Here is a 17,868-nt window from a genome sequence, read left to right as displayed (position 1 = left end):
AGGAAGCTCCTACTGGGGCAGGGGTCATTGTAGAAGCCAAGTCCCAGCCCAGGATTGAAAGCAGCCCCGAACACTGCTGTTCACACTCACCCTCTGAATTAAACATCACAAGCCTCCACATGTGTGTGCCATGGGCTACCTCAGGCAGAAAGCCGGGGCCTTCCGCACTGAGCCACATCAGGGCAGCTGAAGCAGTGATAGGAGTTTGGACTTGCCAGGGTGCCCACTTCTTCCCAAGGTGCCCCCTGGAATTTGGCAGCCTGGGTCCTCGAGAACAGACTCAAAACCATAGAACAGGACCTCAGAGGGCCCCCAGCAGCCCATTGTGGTGTGCTGGCTGAGAATCTAAGAACCTGAGGATTTGCATAATCAGTGTCTCATGCATTATTCATGAGCTGCCTCATTCATACGCAATGCAGCCACCCAGGCCCGTTGGCACTAGACATCCTGCATGGACGACCTGAAACGGCCCAGCTGAACCTGCATCAGGGGTCCCAGCAGAGCTAGGGCTGGGGCCTTGCAAATTCTCAGGTTTTACAGTACGGAATAGATGGAGCTGCAGCATGGCCACATTGTGCCGATAAATGTCACGCTCCACTCAGGCTCACGTGTGCCTGCTGGCTGGGCGCGCCTACTCCATCCTGCACCTGCTGCGTTCCACAGCTTGCAAGGGGCTCATCCCGGGCCAGCAGGCTCAGAGGGGACCTGAGCCTGACAAAGGGTCACAATGCTTGGCAGCCCAGCAACAGACACAGAACTCCCATCAAGCCCTCTGCCTCACAGTCCCTGTAACCTCTTCACCCCGCTGATTGCCAGGGTGGTGGGGGTGTCATTCTAGGGCTCTGGTTCTCATATAAGGCCTGTGATGCTACATATTGTCAGAAACTCCTGTTTGCTGGGGGAAAAGAAATTCTAAATCATCTGTCCATCCTAGGAGGGTATTTTCATTGAAGGAAGAAAGGGAGGGAGGGAGGGAGGGAGGGAGGGAGGGAGGGAGGGAGGGAGGAAGGAAGGAAGGAAGGAAGGGATAGTTGGTGGGGTGTAGAGGTGCACCCCTTTCATCCCAGCGCTCAGGAGGCAGGGCAGGTTGATCCCTAAGAGTCTGAGGCCAGCCTGGTGAAACCCTGTTTTTAAGGGAGAGAGTCTTAAAGAAAAATCAATTGTTCTTTAAATTTTGTGTTTAATTTTTTTCTCAAGGAGGCTTAACATTTTTCAAAGTCTCCTGTGTAATATCATAAAGATAGACTGGTTGGGGCCCTGGGGAGGGAAATTTCTCGTCTGGAGCTTCAAAACCATGTTCCTCCACAAGAGACAGACAGACAGACACACACACACACACACACTACATACCCATGCACATGCATACACCAATGTATTTTAATGTTTGAGCACCTCCTCACAATACAGAACTTTGCGGAATCAAAAGCCATGCCCCCAAACTAACTCTTTTTTTCTTTTCTTGGCTTTTCATTGATGTATAGGCCTTGCACACGGCACTGGGTTATGTGAGGACACTCTCACGCACATATATACTATACATTATACACACACACTCACTTTCTCCTATTCTCCCTTTTCTCAACCCTACGACATTTCTGCTCCTACTCTCCTGTCTTATGTACATACACAATTTTATAATCTGTGTCTACGGAAAACCTAGGAAGTGCGCGTGAGGGGGAACATTCACTATCTGTCTTTCTGAGAGGGGCTTAACTGTCTGTACACTAACACCTTTGACTGTGTGGTGAGATGCTAAGAAAACCGTGGTGTGACACACACAGAGCCTGGGACCTCAGAGCTCTCTCTGTGGACAACAGGACCACGACAACACCCCTGGCCGTGCTCAGTCCTGTCCAGTTTCCGAATTCCCAGATAAGGCACCTGTCTCAGAATTAAGAGGTCAACTTTGGAGTCAAATGATAGAGCTTTGTGCCCACCTCTGAGACCTAGTGACAAGCAGGTGACCATCCCATGTCTCCCGCATCTCAACAACGGCGGTGGCACACAGAACCCACTTTGCAGGATAGTGAGGAGGGGTACATGGCAGAAGGCCAGCAGCACCCCAGAAAACTCAGTACTAGAGGGGAGAGACAGGCAACTCCAGACGGTGGGGGCTGGTCCTGCCCCCTCCACAGCTGAGAGCCCAGCAAACCCTGAGGCTTTTCCTGCTCCCACAAAGCTGGCAGCTCCTTTGTGAAGCATTCTTTTCTAGCTGGTGAATGCAGCTGGGGCCCGGGCCAAGAAAGAGCAGATACTTTCCGTGAATGGCTCAGATGGGAATTTTCAATAGAAAGCTTTTAAACGCTCGGGAGCTGCCCTCTGAGAAGCCTGTGAGCCCTTTCCCGGCCTTCATAGGGGCTGGAAGTGTGAGAACAGCTGCTATCACTGGCTGCTTGGCCGGGGGAGAAAACTTCACTCCTTTCCAGGCTCCAGCCTGTCAAATCCCAGCCCAGGGGGCTTGGTGGCTGCTTTCAGGAGTGGTCTCAGCTAGCTGGAGCCCCAAGCCCCTCCCAGGTAATTACCTTAGATTTCTTGTCTCACGGTGAGAATATAATCAGGCCATGGCCCACAGAGTTCAACAAGAGCGTGGGTACAAAGCCTGAGCGAGCAGGATGTCCAATGACGCTTTTGGTCACCACCGTCACCCTTATCTGTCTAACTCACTGCTTCCTAAGATTGGCTTGGGCCCAAATATTGTCTACATCCTCTTTGCCTCTGTCCCACTGTGGCCAAGGAGTAGAAACCAAGAGACGTTGGGCAGGTGAGGTTGGCTTGTCAGATAAAGGCACCTGCTGCCCAGTTTAACTACATAAGTTCGATTCCCAGGACCTATAAAGTGGAAAGAGAGAACAGACTCTCTGGAGTTATTCTCTAACCTCCACGTGAGCTCATGGCTCCCACAGACAAAAACTAAATAAATAAACAAATGTATGAAGAAGTCAGTAGATACATTGGATGGGGATGGATTGAGAGCCACAGAGATGGAAGGCCAAAAAATGAAGCATAGGTAAGTGGTGCAGAGTGTGGATGCAAAATGCTGAAGGGTCCCGCCCTCCCACATGCCTCTTCAGAGAGTGTTGGGCAGTGAACCATAGAATCTCCCAGAAGCCCTCCTAGGTATGCTCCAGACTGGAACAGGACAGACTAAACGTTCTCTCCCTCCCCTGGTATTTTCACTCAGGACCGAGTGGAAGATCAAGAAAGAAACGCATCCTGCAGCTGTCCCTTCAGAGACAGTGAGAAGCAGGTATGGAGAGGCAAGAGCAGGCAGCCACATGCAAAGTAGCCCATCCTTGCAAGGATGATAGCCCTGCAGCTATGAACAGCAGCCCACACTGCCCAGGGACACAGGCACCCCTCCCCATCCTCCCTCCCAGCCTCACCCTGCCCACTGCCTACTGGCACTTTGGCAAAGGACCTAGGAGACAGGCAAGTGTCTAACTAGGGTCTCAGGTGTAGGAAATTTCAGTGCACTTTTGGCTGATGGCACAAAACATCTCGGACACTAAATGGCTTGGGGATTTGGAGACATGAGAAAAGAAGAAAGGGAGAAAGTGAGGTATCCCGGGACCTCTGTCCTGAGGATAAAGGATAAGGGGGTAGGTACAAGGTGGGACCCGGAATGGAGATGAAAGTCCCTGACTATAGCAGCCATGACACTGGCATCAGCTCTCGCCTTACTCCAGGCTTCCTGGCAGCCAGGAAACGGAGATCCATCCAACTTGGTCTCCAGTTCACGCTGATCCCCAAATACAGTACATGAGCTGTTCCTGGTGTCCTCAGAACAAGGATCATGCAGCGTATTCCCCTAGGGGAGCCTCATGTGACACGACGTGCCATATCCCTAAGAGCAGCCTTGGTGAAAAAGCAGCACACAGTGTCCACTGAGTCACACCTGAGAGCATCTCTTGATGTCCTCACACTCCATGAGCCCAACTCCTGTGCTCTGCCCTTCAGGGCTCAGCTATCTGCCAGTTGGCCTTAATTCACAAATGGCTTTGGGAGCAGTGAGCTAGGGTTCCTCAGAGTCCTTGGGTCCTGTGGAAGGGATGACTCTTGGCACCCCCAACCCCACATTAACCAGCGTAGCTTTACTACATATATTTTATATGCCAGCATACTCGTGGGACTTGGATTGGGTAAAGGGTTCTGCTGTAGAAAGAGGAGAAAACGGGAAAGAAGAAGGTACCCAGACAAGGCCTGGGCCTGCAGGTCAGTAGTAGAGTCCTTGCCTAGCATGAAAAAGCCCTGGGTTCCATCCCCAAAGGAAGGGAGGGAGGGAGAGAGAGAAGAAAGAGAAAGAAAAAAGAAAGGAAGGGAGGGAGGGAGGGAGGGAAGGAGGGAGGGAGGGAGGGAAGGAAGGAAGGAAGGAAGGATGGAAGGAAGGAAGGAAAGGAAGGTTTTGAGTCGCCACTTTATAATACCGCAGACTCTGGATGGTGGTCATTGTCCAAGCGTAGGCCCTCTAAGCCAGGTTTGTGACCTGCATGTCTGCACGTGCATTTTTTCAAGCGCACACACGTGTGTATGTGGCATGAGAACATGTGCAATTGCCCTTGGAGGCCCGAAGGCATGGGATGTATCTTGGAGTTGGAGTTACAGGCAGTTGGTCCTAAACCTCCGATATGGACCCTGGGAACCACACTCAAGTCCCCTGAAGAGCAGCTGGCACTAACAGCCATCTCTCCAGCCCCAACGTGATAAATATGGAACAGCTGCACGCTCAAGGCCTTCTAAATACAAAGTGCCCAGAGGGCAACTGTCAGCTAAATTCAGGCCTCAAAGAGTTCTGGGGACAGCTGTTTTGAGAGGACGGCAGAGACTGACAAGCATTCACTCTCCCTGTCCCGAGAGACAGTGCCACTCCCCACCCCACCCCCCGTGGGTGTTGGGGAGGACCCGTGGGGCTGCCAGAGTAGGAGGGGAAGGTAAAACAGGACACCCTGTTATATAGCTCAACTTCCTGTTTGTTCTTCCTTCAGTGTTGGGGACAGAACCTGGGGCCCCTTGCTTGCTGGGAACACGCCCTACTACAGAGCTACACCCTCTGCCTTTCGAATTCAGGGGAACAACAACTAGTAATTTAGTCTAAGTATGTCCCAAACACTGGATGGAGAGATATTTTCATAGAGATGTGATTTCATTACGAAGTTTGAACGGACTTGGGCACCGTTTTCTCTGGCAGTCTACCACTGAGTATTGACACCAGCTCACTGCCGAGGTGGGAGGCTCAGGAGCAGCGTCACAAATAGCTGGCTCATGGGATGCGTTTGGCTTTGAGGTTTTGGTGGTGGTGTTTTGGGGCTTTGGGGGTTTTGTTGTTGTTTTTTATATTTTTAAAGTAATATCTTGATAGGCTGGATTTCCAGCTTCTCTGAGAAACTTGTGAGACAAGAACACAAGACCCACAGTCCATCCGCCACCCCCCCCCCCAGCTCCTTAGGAAGAACCAGGCTCCTGGTTCATGGCTTACCCAATCTCCCTTCCTTTTCTTCCATCCACAGCTCTGAAGGCATCAGTCTTTGTGATCCTGGGTGTTCAGAGCTCTCTGGGAACTCCCTCTCCCTAAATGGCTATGTAGGACCCCCTCTTGGAAGCCTATGTGTCACTTCCTGGCCCCCCAAAAAGGGCCCAACCTTCCAAATGAGCAGCATTTTAAAATAGAGAAGAACCCATTCCTCTTTGAGGCAAAAGGCAGTATGAGTCTAAACTAAACATTGTCACTGTCCTTTCTGTATTAAAGAGACGCATATTTGTAGACATGGTCAAGAACAAGATGCAGAAGTCAAGTCTCCAGGTGAGTCAGAAAGAGAGCAAGCAGTTAGCAGTTACCTCACTTCTGCGTTTGCTACCACCATGACATCTCATTCACCTCTGGGGCAGGAGGAGTTAACCTAGCCCACAGAGGGGGAATCAGGCTCAGAGACTGAGGTGTCCCCACACGCAGTTAATGAGGAGAGTTCCGCGGAGCCCAGCACAGGTGGGAGATTTTGAGTGTACCACGGTTTGGGTAAGCATTTCTCTTAAATTCCGAGAGAACGCCACCTAAAATGTTCTTTTGTAAGAGCTGGAAAACAAGGCTGACATTTTAAATATACTGAACTATCACAGTTGTGATCCAGCCCTTCCTGGAAATGCCCCAATCCGCACTCTGCCTTGCCGAAAGCAGAGGCGAGCTTGTGGAGGCCTGGGGGTAGACTTGCTTCCTCTGTACATGAACAGGGAGATAAGTTTGTCAGCATTTCAGGGGTACAGATGAAGGAAGCATAGCACTCCCCAATATAGCCCGGCCTCCCCAGAGCTCACACACACACACACACTCACACACACACACACACACACACACACACACACACACACACTCACACTCACACTCACACTGTCACCCTTGAGAGCTTCAGGGACCTCGACTCAGGCTAAACTGGGATTCAGAGCATCAGTGACGAAAAGCATTTCAGGGCAGGCCAGTTTATAAAGCAGAATTGGAGATTTTAGATTTTATTCTACATAGTTTCATATAGGCTTAAGCACAAGGGTTATGTCAGACATGCCCAAGTGTGGGTGTGGGCTCCTCGGGGGAGAGTCAAGGCTCTCCCCATGTTTTATGATAGTCATATATAGGATTTGGGGTGGTGTTTGAATTGACGATCTTATCAGTGGGTGTTCCCTGAGAGGCAAAAGACAGGATTACAGTTGATAAGGCTGAAGTCCAGCCTACAGGGGTGCAGGAAGGTAGGCTGCCTTGCTGTCGCAGGCAATGTCTGGGGAAAGCATGAGACCCAGCCAGGGTCAGACACACTCAGGCTTTTAGCTGCTTTAACATTAAACGTCTATGCATGAGAGGACTGTGGACTCCGGGTCAGCAGCCTTTATAGAACGGTTAATTGTGCTAGCTTCTTGCATCTCTGCTGGTGAGCGGCTTCACACCCTTGGATCAGATGCTCCTATCCCTCTCATGTCCCCATAATTTCTGTCTCTTGTTGTGCCCTGGGTCCCTGAAAGGCTACATTAAAACAACAACATTAACATTGGAAAAAGCATATAGTCTATGTAAGGAACTTTTTTTTTTTTAGCCAGGCTCTCACTATGTAACCTTGGCTGGCCTAGAACTCACTATGTATACCTGGCTAGCCTTGAATTTACAGAGATCTGTCCTGCCTCTGCCTCCTAGTGTAGAGGCATGCATATACTGCCATGCTTGGTCATAAAGGCCTTTTGTTCTTTTTTTTTTGTTGTTGTTGTTGTTGTTTTGTTGTTGTTGTTGTTTTTTAAGGCAGAGTTTAACTGTCTTGGAACTTGCTCTGTAGACCAGGCTGTCCTCAAAGTCACTGAGATCCACCTGCCTCTGCCTCCCGAGTGCTGGGATTAAAGCTGTATGCCACCACTGCCTGACCAAAAGGAACATTATTAAAGATCAAAAATCTCTTCTTCGCCGGGCGGTGGTGGCGCACGCCTTTAATCCCAGCACTCGGGAGGCAGAGCCAGGCGGATCTCTGTGAGTTTGAGGCCAGCCTGGGCTACCAAGTGAGCTCCAGGAAAGGCGCAAAGCTACGCAGGGAAACCCTGTCTCGAAAAACCAAAAAAAAAAAAAAAAAAAAAAAAAAAATCTCTTCTTCAATATCTTTATCCCAACACTAGACAAGGTAGATGTTGGGAGGACAGAGAGCGTCCTGGGGTCCCTTAGATCTGAGACCTTTGCCTGCTGTGAAGAGCAGACTTGCTTTTCATCCACAAACCTGGGAGAGACGCCGCTAGTTTTTGTCTGAGAACTGCCTGAGGATGTAAGCAGACAAAGATATCTAGGGGGCCCAGATGTCACAGGAACGTCGTGCTTCTCTGATATGGAGATCCAGGAATGTCAGGCATCCTCTGGGCTGCAGAGTTTGGGACAAAGTGTACTTCTGTTAGGAGTGCAGCAATCTCATTTCCCAGCCATAAAGGCATCGCTTCAAGCTTTGGGGTCTAGGACTCAATGGCTCAGAAAGCTTTGCTCCAGGCTTCTTGCAAATTTTTGCTGGGTTCCCCCCCAACATGCCTGGAGTTCTGAGGGAGACAGAGTCAGCATGGTCTCTGGGAAAGACACGGGGCCTGCGAAGTCTCTTCCAGGCTTGCCCACTCATAGGTCCCCCAATAGCTTCAGAAGCTCCACTTGTCAAGGCCCCACGGCTTTGTCTTCTGCCCTCCAAAATGTCATAGACTGATTCTTGTTCCCTTGCAGCCAACAGTCTTTTGTCATTGTTTGTGGGCCTTATGCCAAAGTGGACATGTTTCTAGTTTTCTGTGGTCTAAAACATCTCCTAGCCACTTGCTGATTGCTTAGGCTGGGCTACCATCCTGCTTTGCATGGGGTCGGAAGCGTGAGCCACCAGGTTCTACCCTGTGACAGACATGAGCTGAGAACCTGGGACGTGGCAGGTGAGGACAAGTGTGGAGGTTAATTGTACATCCCCAAAGGGGCAATGCCACCTCCAGGGGGGCAAACATGAGTTCTTCATGTATAAATCACATACACCAAACACACACACATGCATGCACACATGCGCCTGCACAGGCTGGGCATCCCTGATCTAAAGATCTAAAATACAAACTTCCTTAGCACTGACATGTATGTATACATGTGTGCACATGCATAATACATATATATACATTAATATCATACATTTTCATATACTTGAGAGGGGTTAGGGAAAGACATCCACAGTGTCAGCAAGAGGTGATAATGAATGAAGGGTTCACAAGGGAACTAAACCAGAACACTCATAAAAGTCCTTGCCTTCCTGGCTTAGCCTTGGAACTATTTTTTTTTTTGTTAAGTAAATGCAAGTGCTAATAATTACTCTGGTCAAAATGCTGGGAAGGCAAAGGTTGGTGGGCAGAGCTCTAAAGCCTCCTTCAAGCGGTCCCACCCAGTCTGAGGCCACAGAGGTCTGTGGGGAGATGGCTAAGGCACCTGTGGCTGCTTGGGAACAGCTTGGGCCTTGCGGTTTGCCAGAAAAAGCCAACCCAGAGTATAATTTCCACCTGGCGGCACTGTTGCAGACTGGGATCTGTCCCTTAGGATGTGGTCTGTGATCCCAAAGATGTCAAACTGAACACTTGGTCTGTCTGTCTGGAGGCCGACTCAGACTGGCCTCTGCCAGGGCTCCACCCCTTCCTGTTTGCATTGGCTGGTCCAAAGTTGGCAGCTGCCTCCTCTACCCAGGTCAATGGACACATCTGCCTTCTGCAGGGCCTTTTCTTGTCAGGTCAAATAGACACCAGACAGTCCTTTCTCCACCTACTCTTGGCAGACACCGGGGTGGCACCACCTGGACCTGGGAGTTTATTTTTGATAAGCATCTTTCTGGCTCTGGTGCCACAACAGGTTGGGGCAGTGACATTTGGGAACCATCTGCAGGTGGCAGTTTTATTGAAAAATCTGGTGAAAGAAGCATGAAGGGAAGACCTCGCCTAGGGAAGAGGATCTCGGTTGCTGTCTGGTTTCTTCCTCCCTGGTGTCAGGTCAATGGTGGCTGAGTGACCTACTGCACCTCCCTGGTGTCAGGTCAATAGTGGCTGAATGGCCTACTGCACCTCCCTGGTGTCAAGTCAGTGGTGGCTGAGTGGCCTACTGCACCTCCTTGGTGTCAGGTTAGTTGTGGCTGAGTGGACCACTGCACCTCCCTGGTGTCAGGTTAGTTGTGGCTGAGTGGACCACTGCACCTCCCTGGTGTCAAGTCAGTGGTGGCTGAGTGGCCTACTGTACAGGCTTTCCTCCCCTAAACGGATTCTGAACACAGGCTCTCAGAACATATTCAAGGGCCAGGTATGGTAGGTACCACATGTCTGTAATCCTGGCACTTGAGAGGTACAAGCAGGAGGATCAGGAATTCAAGGCTAGCCTGGGCTATCTCACCATTTCAAGGCCAGCCTGGACTACATAAGATACTGTCTTAAAAAAAGAAAACAAAAAACAAGGGGCTGGAGAGTCGGTTCAGCAGTTAAGAGCACTTGTTGCTCTTGCAGAGGACCTGGGTTCAATTCCCAGCACCCACACGGTGGCTCACAACCATCTGTAACTCCAGTTCCAGGGCAATCAACACCCTCTTCTGACCATAGCAGGCACCAGGCATGCATGTGGTCACATACATCCTTGCAAGCAAACCACTCACACACATAAAATAATAAAATCATTTAAAACAAACATTTAAGGCTCCCATCTGCCACTGGTCTGGGCCTCCCACGGCTAATTTCAAAGCTGTCCCATGCACAAAGAGATCAAGATATAGCATTCCTGTTAAGACATTTCCAGAGACTGGAGAGACACCTCGCATGTTATAGCACTTGATACCAAGCCTCATGACCAGAGTTTAGTCCCCAATACTCACAAGGTAGCGACAACAGACTCCTGCAAATTGTACTCTGACTGTATGCATGGCATGCACAGACATGCACACGCATGTACACACACGCATACACACCCAAATAAATAAAATGATTTATTAAATTAATTTAAAAATTAAATTAATTAATTTAATAAATTAAATTAAAAAACAATAAACCTTTCCATAATGACTCCACAAGTCTCTGAAGAAGACAGGCCCCATAGCCTGGTCTTCATCTGACAGAGGTTGGGGGGGGGTGTTGTAGAGGGACAGCTGAAACTCACCATATCAACCAGCTCCCCTTTGCCTTGGATGTATGTGTATACTAATGTCTGGAGTCACATATGTGTAGGAGACAGCGGGAAGCATGAATCCTGTTAGATAGGAGTTCAAAAGGCCAAGGTATCTACAGAACACAGAGGACCATGTGTGAGAGGGTTTCTGGAACTGTGGTCATCAACCCACAAAGGGGAGATGTGTAGATAGAAGCAGAGATGGGTGTCCTGTAAAAACCAACACACACACACACACACACACACACACACACTCCACTTCACTGCCCCATTCCTCTGCAGACCTCTTCCTAGTCATGTGACAGGAAGCAAGTGAATGATGCCTCAGGGTCCATAAACCCCAGTCCTTGGAGATCATCATCCAAAAAGCCTAGCTGTGGCCTGGGAGCAGCACCAGGCCTGTGGCTACCATGGTGTCCTCTGCAGAGGGAGTGAGGAGGCAGAAAGGAGCGAGGGTCTCCTGAAGAGTCAGCCTGTTCTCTTACCAAGCCATCAGAGCCACAGGACACCTTCAGACCTGTGACAGCTCAGGGGGAGAAACCCGCCCCTGAGGAGTAGGAAACCCGCCCCGAGGTGTAGGAAACCCCGCCCCAGGAGCAGGAAACCCCACCCCGAGGAGCAGCTCCAATCACACAGCTCCCATTTTCAGACATACCATGTAAACTGAGGCAGGAGGAAAGCCGTCCTCATGCGGCAAGGATGCATCCAAGCATGAGGCTTATCTTCGGGGAGCATGGCCCTGACCGATCATTGCACCCCCTGTTCAGAGCTGTGTGTGTATGCATTCTACTTTATTTCATGAACAAAACCTGCACAGGGTCTGGCATTGCCGGCTCACCGGCTGAGAGCTTGTACTGCTCTGGCAGAGGAGTGGCGTTTGACTCCCAGCACCCACGTCAGGCATCTCACACACGCATGTAACTCCAGCTCCAGGAGCAATCTGCTGCCTCTGGACTCCTCAGGCACCTGAACAAGCATGCATGTACTCAGACACATACAGACACATACACATAATTTAAAAATAAAGACCGGGCGGTGGTGGCGCACGCCTTTAATCCCAGCACTCGGGAGGCAGAGGCAGGCGGATCTCTGTGAGTTGGAGGCCAGCCTGGTCTACAGAGTGAGTTCCAGAACAGCCAAGGCTACACAGAAAAACCCTGTCTTGAATTTTTTTTTTTTTAAAAAAAAAAAAAAAGGTAAATCTTTACAAAAAATGCATAGGTCATTTGGGTCCCTGACTGTACTGACAAATTTTGTGTATCTGTTCTTCTTTGTTCATTGAAGGTTGGAGCCAAGAAAGCCACCCTGAAGACGGGCCAAGAAAGAGAGACAAAGAAGGAGGCATGCAGGTCTAGCCAGAGTCTTTCGTTTGCTAAGCAGGGTGGAAAGAAATAGAAAACACACTGTCCGAGGGCCTCAGATGGTCCTGAGTGAGTCGGTTTGACTCTCCAGTAACTGAGGGATTTTTATAGCACTTTAAAGATGGTTTGATATTTTGCACAGAATGTATTTTGGATTATGTGGAGAGAAGATTTTTTTTAAATATCTATAAATGTATATACATGCAGGTATATAAAGAATATGTCTATAACCCAGACTCCTAGTTTTGTGGACACAGTTGTGTGGTTCACTTTTGGGTTACAGTGTACCCAAGCATCGGCTCCTCTAAGGAGCTCCAGGAGACCCAACTGGAGCCACAAGGCAAAGGGGAAGCTGAATTTATATCTGAGTTTAATATAATAAATTTAGAATGCCAATAAATTCCATCGCTTCTGTAATCCTGACTGACATGTCTACAGCACTTTGCAGTTCTCAATCACTTCTCAAAGAATCCTTTCCCCAAGCCCTTCATTCCTCCATTTCACAGAGCTGGGTGTCAAACCCCAGAGAGGTTGACTGGCCTGCCTACAGTCTCTCAGCCGGTAAACTCAGGAGCTGGGCTCAGAGGCTGGCTGTCTAATTCTGTCACATTGTCCATTCTGCTGGACCGAGTGACCCTTGTCTTCCCTGTCTCTGGCTACAGGACAGACCAAGGACTCAGTCACCAAAGAACACGTTCTCTGTTTCCATGGTGTTCACAGAGACTCTCTTTCTTCTCTAGTGTACTGCCTTCTGTCCACCTCCTCACTGACATTCTTTCTTGGCCTTGCAGCCAGCCACACCTAGGTGGAGAAGGAGCCAAAGGACACAAAATAGATTGTTGTTGTTTATTTTTAAAAGTCACAATAAAAATATTTTCATATTCTGTTCTAGTTTCATTTCTGTTGCTATGATAAAAATACCCGGACCAAAAAGCAGCCTAGGGGATAAAGGGTTTGTTTCAAGTTATTTTGCCAGTGTCAAGGCAGGAACTTCAAACAGCCAGTCACGTCACACCCACAGCCAAGGGCAGAGAGAAATGTGCCTATGCATGCTCACTCGCTGTGCTCAGCTCAATTTCTCTACTCTACTGCAGTTCAAGTACCCCTGCCTAGGGAATGATGCCACCTATGGTGGGCTGGGTCTTCCCACATCAATGAATTTCATTAAGGCGATACCCCATCACTATGCCCACAGACCAAATGGAGTAGGCCATCCCTCCTTGAGACTCTCTTCTCGGGTGATTCGGGGCTGTGTCAAACAGACAAGTAAAGCTGACCATCAGGTATTCTAAAACCAAATGTATTCTTTATACTTGTTAAAACTTGGAGAGTAGAGGATAAACTCTTTGTAGTATTCCATGACAGGTGTATCCAAAATCAGAGAGGTGAACTGTACTTGACCTTAAAAATGCTTCTGAAGGGCTAGAGAGACTGCCCAGTGGTTAAGAGCACTGGCTGCTTTTTAGAGGACCCGGGTTTAGTTCCCAGCACTGGCAAGGCAGCTCACAGCCATCTGTAACTCCAGCTCCAAGAGATCTGACGCCCTCTTCTGGCCTCCACAGGGAACCGCATACACATGGTGCACATGAGCACACACATAACAAATAATTTTAAATATTAAAGAAAGGCTTTTTTTAAAGCTCTTGAAAAATCTCAATAATATTTTTCATGAAGAACCTGAACTGAGCCATACCTGTGATCCCAGCACTCCAGAGTTAAGGGAAGTGGGGGGCAGGAGTTCAAGGTCAGCCTCAAGTACATAGCAAGTTTGGGGACAGCCAAACTTGAGACGCTGTCTCAAAAGGGGCATGCTGATGAGATGGTTCAGTGCTCAAGCATGAGGTCCTGAGTTCAAATCCCCAGTACCTTTTGAAAAGCCAGGTGTGTCTGGACACTCACCTGCAACTGCAGTGATGTAAGCAGATAGACAGGAGGATTGCTGGGGCTTGTGGGCCACCAGCTTAGGTCCCGGGTCAATGAGATACCCCAACTTAGTGGGACAAGGTGAAAAAGTGATAGAGTGAGCACTCATGTATACACTCATGCAGAAGCCCAGAAGGCTGGGATATGAGTGCTCATATCCACATACATATGCACACATCAACACACACACACACACACACACACACACACCGGAACTGAATAATTTTATTGGCCCTTGTCCTCAAACTCCCAAATAGCAACTTTTCATCCAAAAACCAATACAGATCACTAAGTTAAGCCACAGTCAGAGAAGCTGGGGCATGCTTGAGAACCAAGGCATGTGGACAGACACATACTGTTTGTCTGTTGTACATGTGCATAGGATTCACATGTGTTGAAAGTATGCCTGTAGGAATCTGTTGGATTTTAGATTATTCAAGGGTCATATTAGTCAGGATGGTGGCACGTGTGTGTGATCCCGGTGCTCAGGAGGTGGGGGCAGGAGGATTGCAAGAATAAAGTCAAGCTTAGGTTATATAGTAAGTTCAAGGCTAGCCTGAGCTATGTAAGAAGACCTTGTTTCAAAAAAAAAAGTAAGAACGACAGTAAGAAAGAGAGAGAGAGAGAAAGAGAGAGAGAGAGAGGAAGGGAGGGAGGGAGGGAGGGAGGAAGGAAGGAAGGAAGGAAGGAAGGAAGGAAGGAAGGAAAAAGAAAAGAAAATAAATTGTGTGGTCACTGAGATTGGCTCTGTAGTGGAGAGATTTGTCTAGCATGGACAAGACTCTCGGTTCCTTCCCCAGCACCACAAAGAGAAAGAAAGAAAGAGAGAGAGAGAGAGAGAGAGAGAGAGAGAGAGGAAGGAAGGAAGGAAGGAAGGAAGGAAGGAAGGAAGGAAGGAAGGAGGAAGGAAGGAAGGAAGAAAGGAAAGAAAGAAAGAAAGAAAGAAAGGAAAGAAAGAAAGAAAGAAAGAAAGAAAGAAAGAAAGAAAGAAAGAAAGAAAGAAAGAAAGAAAGAAAGAAAGAGGAAGAGAGGGAGGAAGGAGAGAGAGAGAGAGAGAGAGAGAGAGAGAGAGAGGGGGGGGGAGGGAGGGAGGAGAGGGAAGGGAGAGACACGGTAATATTTTTTCACCTTTACAACTGACCTCACTTCCTCACACCTGCCTTCCCTGGAGCAGCAACCCGCATCCGATTTGCTGCATCATCAACCATAGCAGACCGGTTATCACTGACCTGACTCCCAGTTCAAGCCGAGCCCATCAGCACCTCCGTCCTTGGCATCTACAAGTGGACACTGAGATGCCATTCAGGTCATTAGTGAGTTGGGGATGAATGGTGAAGCAGTCCCAGGGCCTGGTCAGCCAAGTTCCCACTTACATTCAGAGAGAGACAGAAAGAGCGGGTCCTCCGGAAGGGAAGTCAGAGTATGTGTATATAGAGGCCCAGAAGCCCAGAGAGCTAGCATGGGGACTGTGCAGATAGAAGCCACTGGGAGCAGCCCCTATCGCTGTTTAGTCACTGTGTGGTCATCGAGTCCTGTGCAACACAGGCTAAAAGCTACACGTCTTGGTCTTTCCTCCTCCCTTGCAGCTAGAATTACTGTACAGAGCCGGACATCGACACAGACGTCAGCGTCCTGGGAGGGCTTTGCTTCTGAAACAAAAGGGAAAAGCTGCCTTTCAGTGACAATAGAATAGAAAGGAAGAGGATCCTGAGGAGTCTGGTGGCATCCATGAGCTCTAAGCCGTGATGGGGCTGCCTATCTCTGAACTTTGCTTGTCCCCACACATTGAAGCCAATGAAGCAAGGAGAATGCTACCTTGCTTTCTGGTCAGTCTCAGTCCTAAATCTCAGTCCCTTCTAAAGGGCAGCTGGCCCTAGGGCCCGCCTCTGCCTTCCGCTGGAGCCAGATACCTGGGTTCTGTTGGGTCAATGGTTCAGTCAGTAGAGAGCTTTCTGTGTGAGCATGAAGACCTGAGGTCCATCCCCAGAACCCACGTAAAAAAGCGGGCTATGTACTTCCAATCCCAGTACTGTGGGGGTGGCAGACAGGCAGATCCCTCCTGCTCCCTAGCCAGCCAGGACAGCCTAATCATTGGCTTCCAGGACCCAGTCAGAGACCTTGTCTCAAGGCACAAGAGAGACAGAGACACCTGAGGTCTCACACCTGAGGTTGAATATTGACCTCCACACACATGTGCACACACCAGTAGCTACACACACACACACACACACACACACACACACTCACACTCACACACACACCAGATTCCTTGGCTGCACACAGGAGAAACCCAGGAAGGTAGTTATTTAAAGGAGTTGAGATGAGCTAGAGAATACAATAGAAAGTTAGCCACACAAAAGCAGAGCCTGGGACAGCCCCAAAGTGGCTTTTCTCCCCCGTACACACACTGGTGGCTCTGAGGCACACCAGCAACGTGACCTTGGATGCATGAGTGGGTGGGCTATGCCCGACTAGGACAAGTCACCTTCAGTTCCTCCTGCCTCTCTTCCCCGGCTCCCCCAAGAAGCTATGGCACACATCCCCTTCTGCCCTGCTGACGGCAGCCCGTGTGGAAGCCCGGAATCGTGACTCTGCAGCTAAGGTGCCTTCTCTCACAGCTTGGCAGCATCACCAGTGCCTGCCGATGCAGAAGCCAGAGTCAGAGGATGTCTGGGTGGGAAAAAAACAGCTTCCAGATCTTCATTCCAAAGCTTGCTCCTAGTAAGAACTGTGGTTTCTGATTTGGGGGGAGAGGGGGGTTAGAGGGGAAGACAATCCGGTCAGGATCCAAGGAAACCAAAACCTGCAAATGCTGATTGTCACCCTCTTTCTCCTGCAAGGGGCCTCCTGAGCAGGAGGGCAGGGTGGACTGTTTCAGCTTATCAGCTGGCCTGGTTTCCATCAAGATCTGCTGCTTACATCCGTCCTCTCAGTGTCTCTGGTTATTTTGGGACAACTCATGACCTTATGTGGCTGGCTTTTTTTTTTTTTTTTTTTTTTTAATGTTTTTCTTTGCCCATCTGTTCCCAGGAATCCATAGCCATGCCTCCATTCTGTGACGGACACATTAGCAGGTTGCTTGTTTTGAGTTTCATCTCGCTTTTAGCATAAACAGCTTCCCTCCCTGAGACCCCAAGATTGGGAAGCAGAAACCGTATGTTCTGTCTAAGTGGAGTCTTATTGTCAGAGAAGCGCGTTTCCTTGGACTGGTCAGTCACCTTTTCAGGGAAACAATTAGCCTTCAGTCCAGCAACAGATCCTGCTATGGGCCAGGGATGTTCTTGTGTTAGCCCTCCTCGCTTTGACTTTTGCTCACCTCATATCACAAATCTACGGCTTTTAAATGTTATGTGTGTGAGTGTTTGCCTGCTTGAATGTATGTGCACCATGTGCATGCAATGCCTGTGGAGGCCAGAAGAGGGAGTCAGATTCCCTAGCACTGGAGTTACAGGTGGTTGTGAGCCACCATGTGGGTGCTGAGAATTGAACCTGGGTCCTCTGGAAGAGCAGCCAATGTTCTCAACTGCCGAGCCATCCATCCTTCTCCCCAGCTCCTGATCCATGGTTTCTTACAATATTTTTTCATTTATCACTTAGGCGTAAATGTGTGCCTGTCTGTGCAGGAGCCCATGCAGACCAGAAGACAGCATCAGCTCCCCTGGAACTGGAGTTGTGAGTCACCCATGTGGCTGTGGGTGCTGGGAGCTGAACTCTGAGCCATCTCTCCAGCCCTCTGACCGCCACTTTAACTGAAAGAAGTTGAGTCGTTGGTTTGGGAGTGTGTTCCAATAAGAATTCACTGTGGTGGCCACTTGTTCTTTTGGCTTTGTCGTGGTCTGCTACTGGGCATTCTTTCGAGAGCTGCGTGCGGCCATGACCCTCTCCCGGCAGTCAGAATCTGACAACTAACGGTAACTAGTTTTTGTC

The 17,868-nt window shown here is 49.3% G+C and overlaps 1 protein-coding gene across 1 annotated transcript in view; it reads left to right on the top strand.

Moving 5' to 3' along the window:
- Positions 1-12,435, top strand: part of Fhad1 (forkhead associated phosphopeptide binding domain 1) — a 124,136-nt gene extending 111,701 nt beyond the window's left edge. Inside the window, 3 exon segments of the mRNA XM_028880667.2 lie at positions 3,182-3,247; positions 5,744-5,797; positions 11,942-12,435. Coding sequence (XP_028736500.1) covers positions 3,182-3,247; positions 5,744-5,797; positions 11,942-12,052 — 231 coding nt within the window. The 3' untranslated portion in view covers positions 12,053-12,435.
- Positions 12,436-17,868: the final 5,433 nt, after the last annotated feature.

Source organism: Peromyscus leucopus, chromosome 2 (assembly GCF_004664715.2).
Source record: "Peromyscus leucopus breed LL Stock chromosome 2, UCI_PerLeu_2.1, whole genome shotgun sequence".
Taxonomy (NCBI): domain Eukaryota; kingdom Metazoa; phylum Chordata; class Mammalia; order Rodentia; family Cricetidae; genus Peromyscus; species Peromyscus leucopus.
Note: the sequence above shows the minus strand (reverse complement) of the source record. Positions and strands in the feature narration are given on the sequence as shown.